Source organism: Pterocles gutturalis, unplaced genomic scaffold (genome assembly GCF_000699245.1).
Source record: "Pterocles gutturalis isolate BGI_N339 unplaced genomic scaffold, ASM69924v1 scaffold3494, whole genome shotgun sequence".
NCBI classification, from domain to species: domain Eukaryota; kingdom Metazoa; phylum Chordata; class Aves; order Pterocliformes; family Pteroclidae; genus Pterocles; species Pterocles gutturalis.
Window position 1 is genome coordinate 20,185 of NW_010127958.1, and position 7,102 is coordinate 27,286.

Here is a 7,102-nt window from a genome sequence, read left to right on the forward strand (position 1 = left end):
TTGGAGGTTCAAGAGACAGGTTTTACTCTAATGGAACACAAATGGGAATCCAGGACAAAGCGCAGTCCCCGTCCCCAAGAGACACCCTGGCAGCGACACGCGCTCCAGCGCAAAGGCTCAGCTCGTGGCAATGCTGTTCTGGCACAGCAACCGAGAGCCTCAGTCATTTAATTAAAAGACTTAAGAATGCAAGTTGTCATCCTAAGGGCCAATTTTCTGACCGCTGGAGATCACGTTACAATTTAATTCACAACCTAGAAGTGAAATCTGATGACAGAGGAGTAAAGAGAGTGGGTTTTCGCCGAGGGAAGCACAGTTCTCTGGCTGTGCTGACCTGACAGCAGGGAACCGTCCTCCCCTGCCAGGCATCTCCACCCAGCGGCTTCAGTGGACCTGCAAACTCAACGTATGTTTGGGAGATGACACGGAGATATTTTTGAGGAGGATCCCAGGCTACAGCACAGCCCCAGCACAACCAGAGGAGCAGGGAACAGCGAGGTGGGAATTTCGGGTGCCTTGCAGCCACACAAGGCTCCCACGGGGTTATACCTGGCATGACCTGCACCCAGGCATTAGGAAATATGCTAAGAATAGAGAAAAAGAAAAAAAAAAAAAAAAGCTTGAGAGTGACTTTCCTCTGAGCTGCAGCTGCTCTTCCCTCCGCTGCTCAACAGGATGCTGCTGATGCAGATTTTTTTTTTTTGGAAACTTTGAGCAAGGCAGGAAGTTTAGCCTGAACTCCAGCTGTGCTTCCCTTTCCTTACGCAGGGCTTCAAAAGGAAGCTTTTATTGTATCAGGCAGCTAGACTCATCTATCCACAGCAACGTTCTGCTAAAGGTTTTGAAACTTATCTTTTTTTTTCTCCTTATTAGGGACATGACAAACTCATTCCTCCTCTCTCTCACCCCTCTTTCCTAGAGGGAAAGGAGTGGCAGAGAAAAGAGTCATATCGAATTAAAAGATAAAGATTTTGTTCCGAATTAGAGACTGTGGGATGAGCAAGCAACAGTCATTTAGCCTCCCAGCAGTGCAGCTTTCCAACCCCTACTCATGCCAGACAGCCTCGAAATCAGAGGCGAAAGGATTGGGCAATGTGGGCAAGCCCCATTTGACTGCACAAGACATGCAGCTCCACGGATGAACCTGCCCTTATTTCCTAAAGGCAGAGGATTTGTCATTTATGAGAGAGATCAAACATCAAAAGATTTTAGGGAAACACTCAGGATTTACACCTGAGTATTTCAAAATGTGACTCCATTCTGGAAGAACTATGAACTGGTTACAACCAGGGACAAGCATCTGTAAGAAAAGACATAAAGCAGTAGCTGAGCAAACCACGCACCTCTAGATCTCCACTCCAGATTTTCTACAGGTAGTAATGACTTTCTGTGCCTCAATCCACTTCTTTGCCTCTGCGCGACACCTCCCTTCTCCTCCCCGAAGCAACACTCCTGGGGGTTTCTCACCTCTGAGCAGGGCCAGGTGCCAGACACTGGGCCAGCCAGAGGAACAGGCTGCTCTGGTGACAACTCTCCCACATTCTCCAGTTACCAGTTGGCTCCGCTGCCAAGTTATCTTTCCCAGAAAGAAATCCCACCCTGGGAGCCTTCTGACCGCTCAGCTTTGACATCCCCAGGACCTCCCTGACGGGCAGCAGTGACACCCAGCAGCACTTCAGGGTCTCTGCTGGGCACAAGAGCAGCAGGGTTCCTCGCTCCCTCCCCAGCAGAGCGTGTTGCCTGGTGTACTGCACTAGTACGAGCTCATCCACTCCCCCGTTTTTCCCTGGTTGTGGAGTTTACTCACATGGATGTCCTGTATTTGATGTCGTCCTTCTCAGCCAGCTGCTCACAGGTGAGGTTCATGTGCTCCTTCCACAGCCCCTGGCACTTCCGACACGTTTCCTGAGGAGGAGAACAAGCATTAAAGGAAGGCAAGACCCAGCACACCACTAACACCATTAGGAACTGGGAAAAATTCCCATCTCTTCCCCCTCCACGCTCAGGTTCTCAGTTGAGGACGGGACTGGCAGTACAGGTCTGCAGGGCTGTCCTCCACTAGAGACCAGTAAAACCATCAACAACAGGAGCCAAGGGTTTTTCTGAGGCACAAGAACCCAGGTACAAAATGAGTCCATAAATCCTAGTTCACCCCAAACTCACGGAACTGCTCCCAGGTTCTCTGGTTACTTCCCCAAGGACACTACAGAGATGAAAACACGGAGCTGAAGGACATCGAGTTCATCTAAATCCTCCACCTTCATACAAAGAGCTTCCAGTGCAGCGGGCGATGGAAACCTTGCAGCTGCATCAAAAACTCTGCTTCACCATGGGTACAAGCAAATCCATCCTGTGCTTTGTAAAACCTCACAAAATAAAGAAGTTTACATGAGTAAACAGCTTAAAAACACAGGATGTGGCCAAACGTCCACAAAACAGAGGTGGAATATGGACAAATATTTATGGATTTAACCAGAAGAGCTGACCTAAACTTCGAGCAAGCGACTGAACCCTCCTGTTCTTACAAACTCTTTAGGAAGAAGGCTGCAATCCCGGACTGGTAGAGCTGCAGGAGAGCCTTGCAGGCACTACTGCCAAGGGAACCTGGACTAACACTGGGGAGAGGGTTGATTTTTTTGGTTGACTGTCCAAAGAAAACATCATTTTGTTTTGGGTCAAACAAGAGATTTTCCTTTAATTTGAGGAAGATGAAAAAACATCCAAATCAAACTTGGAAAAAGGACACGTTTTGCAATCCAACTGTTTCATCTTCAGGATGGCTGGCGCTCAGGATTTTAAATCCAACTTTCTCCGCCTGGCAGGAAAACCCACAGGGCTGTGCAGCATCCTCTTCCTCTCCACACTGAAGAAGGTCCCAAAGGAGCTTTGCCCAGCTCCAGTGGCACTCCAGTGAAAGCTGATGACTGTAGAGAGAGATCTTGTTTTGATTGCATTACCTTCATTTTATTTTAATGAAGAAATTGGGCATTTAGATGAGATATGATAGAAGCAACTGCTTCAAGACACACGTAGGCAGCAACACGCTTTCGATCGCAAATCAGACGAACAGGATGAAGCCCAAAGCTTCCAAGGAAGCCACCCCTAGGAGGGGGTGCAAAACGCTGACTTGTTTGTATTTGTGCTCGCTGGGAGATGTGTAACAGCTTGTGCTTTCATCTGGAGAATTAAAGGCTCCTCGTCCCGGCTGGCAAGCTGGAGATGTTTGCAGACTGCAGGGGAAGGGCTGTAGTGAGAGCCAAGCGTGTGACTGCGTCCCAAAAGCTCAGCAGAGGATTTTGTCATCACTCACCTTACAAATGCACCCTTTGGCAGGCAGGCACTGGTTTTAAGGGGCAGTAAATGCCTTGGTTCTATTGATCCTCATGAATCATTCATCATACCCTGCGTTTTCCCGCTCAAGCTGTGAACACAGGCACCGTTCTGCGTGCGCTTGCTGGCAGGTTACGTCTGGCTGCTATCGGCACAGGAGGATCGGACTGGGAGCCGTTCACATACCTTGACGAGGAACCATCTTCCCCTTTTTATTCTCCACACCTGGCTACATGCCATGTCAGGATCAAAAGTGCTGAAGAATTTTTTTTAATTTTTTTTTTTTTTATTTTAACATACATCAAGGGTTAAAACCAGTCTTTGGAGCCCTGCTACACAGAACCACTTTCACACGCCAGCAACAAAGATTTAACAGCTTTTTGCCAGAAGGGCTGGCACACTTTCCAGCCAGGAGCCTACTATTCCCAATTACTTTAACTCCAGGAGCCTCCTTCGGTGCCGAATTAGCAAAGATGCCCTTCTGAAGCAGATGATACCGCTTATGTTTTGCGCCAAGTCATTCCCTTTGCCATTTGTTCCTGCCACCATCGTCCCTTTGCACGCTGCAGCTATTTGAAAACAACTCACCCTCGAGCTGAGCCTGCTGATATTTGCCAAACAGTTGTCTCCTACACTTGGGAAAAGGGATTCCTGGGCAGGCAAGGAGAAAGGGAAGAGGCACGGCGATGCGGATTCCCAGCCGCCTTGGGATGGCATGAGACAGGAGGGATCCGGTTCCCCGCGTTCCTGTGACGGCGGCACAGGCAGTGCCATCGCAGCTGTGCGCATTTCTGGGATCGCTCCCAAGACGTGTCGGCCACGGGGAGCTGCGAACCCACGGGCAGCTTTCCCCCTTCCAACGCACCCCATGAAGGAGACGTTCCCACGGCTTCCTAACGTTGGGTGTCACTGCTTCAGATCAAGCCGCGTCCTCTTCGGAGCAGAGGCAGGGGAAAAATGGACAATATCCGTGCCGTCAGCAGAACCCAACGCGACTTCTCCCCTTGTTCTACCCGAGACAATGTCATGTCGTTGGCAGTTACAGGACCTGTGTTGGACCCCTTCATGCAAAAACAGGGAGAAAACCCACAGCTCAGATAAAGGTGACTGCTCCAGCACCGTAACTGAGGTCACAGCTCTCACCCGAGAAAAGACAAGCGACCTTTTTAGATTTTTTACTCTTAGTCGAACTCAACCCGCTTGGCTGATACGGGTTTTGCATGACTCACGTGACGACAATTCTGATCTCTACAATTTCCACAGCGATTTCTTTTATTTCAGAAACAGCTTTTTGTTTGATAAGGAAACATACTCTGCTATTACCATATTAATGAACCTAAACAGACAGTAGGATGGCTGATTTTTTGCAACCAGCCTAGATTATTTCTATTGTAAGAGCAGCACTTGCCACTAAGACCGGTTACAGCAATAAGGCAGCGCCTAAACCCACACAAAGAGGGAACGAGCCCTTCCCAGCCCCAAAATCTTCTACTCCAAACCTAACAGCCGAGAAGCAAGGCAGTCCACCCAAACCAAGGCCCTGCCCACGCTCTCCTCCAGCATCCCGTCCACTAGAAAATCCTGGTTTACTTGAACAGAACCACAGGATGATCTGGGTTGGAAGGACCTTAGAGACCATCCAGTGCCACCCCCTGCCAGGGGCAGGGACCCCTCCCACTAGCCCAGGTTGCTCAAAGCCTCATCCAGCCTGGCCTTGAACCCCTCCAGCATAGTGGAAAGCACGTTTTTAGTTTTTCAGTTAAATTCATTGTTTCTGCACGGTGTGAACTCCATACGCCTAGGCAGGCACGGCCAACGCCGCTCACGCTTTTGGGGCGAGGGGCAGCGTGTTTGCAGAAGCCACACCAGCCACACCATCAGCGAGCGGTTCCAAACCAGGCACGGATGCAGGAGATTAAATATCTGCTGCCTGTTACATCTGCCCAAACTTGGCAGGCAGCCTGGGACAGTCCATTAATGCGCCGGGCTGGGACAGCGGCGAGGAGGATGTGATGGAGAGGGTGTTTAATCGCACCCTGTAATCTCCTCGCCGTACATCTGTTGGAGGCAGTGGCTCCGTTTCCTCTCGCTGGCCGCCAGGAAGCAGCCGGGATTAACACAAACATGTTTGGGTTCAGGAGGATCCTTTGTTCCCAGGGTCGGCGGTGCGGATACGCAGCTTTCTGTGCTCAGGGCCAGCCTGGCTAAGGGTGGACAATGCTTTCAGCACAGGCATCACAATCCTGAAATGTCCTTGTTAAGTGTCCCAGCAGCTAATGAAGGCGGAAGGGAGCGTTTAATGCAAACCCACCGCCCTCAGAGCTTCTATTGGTACTTGCAATGGATGCTACAGTTTTAAAGCACAGCCTTGACTTTTTTTTTTTTCCACTCTTATCTACTAAAAATAACTCTCCAAGCTCCAGTCCACATATCGGGGGGAAAAAAACCCCCAAGTAATCAGCTTCTCCCTGCCAGTCTCCACGTCCTTTCGCCTGCAGTCAGGCTGTTGTACACACTGCCAGCAATGCAGATGCACCAGCTTTCCTGCTTTAAACCCAAACAAATGCCACACGGACAAAAACACCAGATGATAAACACGGATCACGGACCGACTGCCCACGAACGTGCCTGCTGCTTCTGGAAGAGTTTACACGAAGCCATTTACTGACTGAGCAAAATGCAAAGAGGAGGAGGGGGAAAGCTCAACTCCAACACCACCAGGCGATGGACTGGGCTGTCATCACCGCCCTCCGCCTCTCCGTGGTGGCTCTGAGCAGGGTCCAGCCCTTGCCTTAGCTCTCCATATGCTGGGTAATTAAATCCTTTTGCCGCCGCGCCGTGCAACTCCCTGCACCCCGCAGGAAGGGCGAGCTGCGCGCTGCAGCGGTCCCTGCCGATGGCACACGTGGGGATGTTTGCTGCCACACTCCCTGCGAGAAGAGAGGAGGAGGTAAAACATACTGCGTACCCCTGCGATGCTCGCTGGGACGGAGCCCCCGTGATTGATTCTCTGCTCCTTCCTGCTTTCAGACACACAATAGCGCAGGCTAACCTCAAACGGGCCAATTTTTACCCAAAAGCAGATGTGAATGCAAGAATCTTCGAACAGCACCTCGGGGCCAGTCCGTACTGTGCTGGTTTAATCACAGGGCTGCAATTCCCAACTGGATGAGTTAATGGGAAAACAAAGAACCGCACAGTCTTCCTCCACACAAAGTCTCCACTGTCCATGAAGCTGCGCTGACCTGAACTAAAAATGGATGCAGAAGTCGCTAAATGAATGCAACCTTTAAGCACGGATAAGCTCTCATGAGCAAACTCCTTCAGGGCTGTTTCTGGGATTTCCTATACATTAAGCTGGGATAAAGAGGCTCTAATCCAACCCAAGACAATCCATTTTGGTGAGAGAGACCTGTCTTTAGAGACGTACAAACACCCAGCACAAGGAAGCGGGACCCCAGCTCCACAGGTACCTGCCCGCCCAGTTTGGAGAGCGCTCCTTCCAGCACGTACTGGTGTGGCAGCTCTCCGGTCCTGGAGCCGCCGGCATCGCCGCACACAACGGGTGAGATGGGCTGCAGGTACCAACTCCAAATGCACAAAATCCACGCAGCATGGAGAAACGAACGCTGTGCCTCAGATGGGCAAGGAGCAAGGGGCTGGGAGGACATGGGTGCTGGGTGGGTTTGATGCTCCCCCCCACCCCGGGGGGGGCTGTGCTGGGTCCCTGAGCAAGGCTGTTCCCCGGGCAGCGCTGCCGCTCAGCGGCTGG

At 50.9% G+C, this 7,102-nt stretch overlaps 1 protein-coding gene across 1 annotated transcript in view; it reads right to left on the reverse strand.

The window, feature by feature from the left end:
- RNF216 (ring finger protein 216) overlaps positions 1-7,102 on the reverse strand; it is a 61,810-nt gene that overhangs the window by 10,299 nt on the left and 44,409 nt on the right. The window contains exon 13 of the mRNA XM_010079443.1: positions 1,808-1,905. Within this exon, the coding sequence (XP_010077745.1) occupies positions 1,808-1,905 (98 nt within the window). The remainder of the gene's footprint in view (positions 1-1,807; positions 1,906-7,102) is intronic.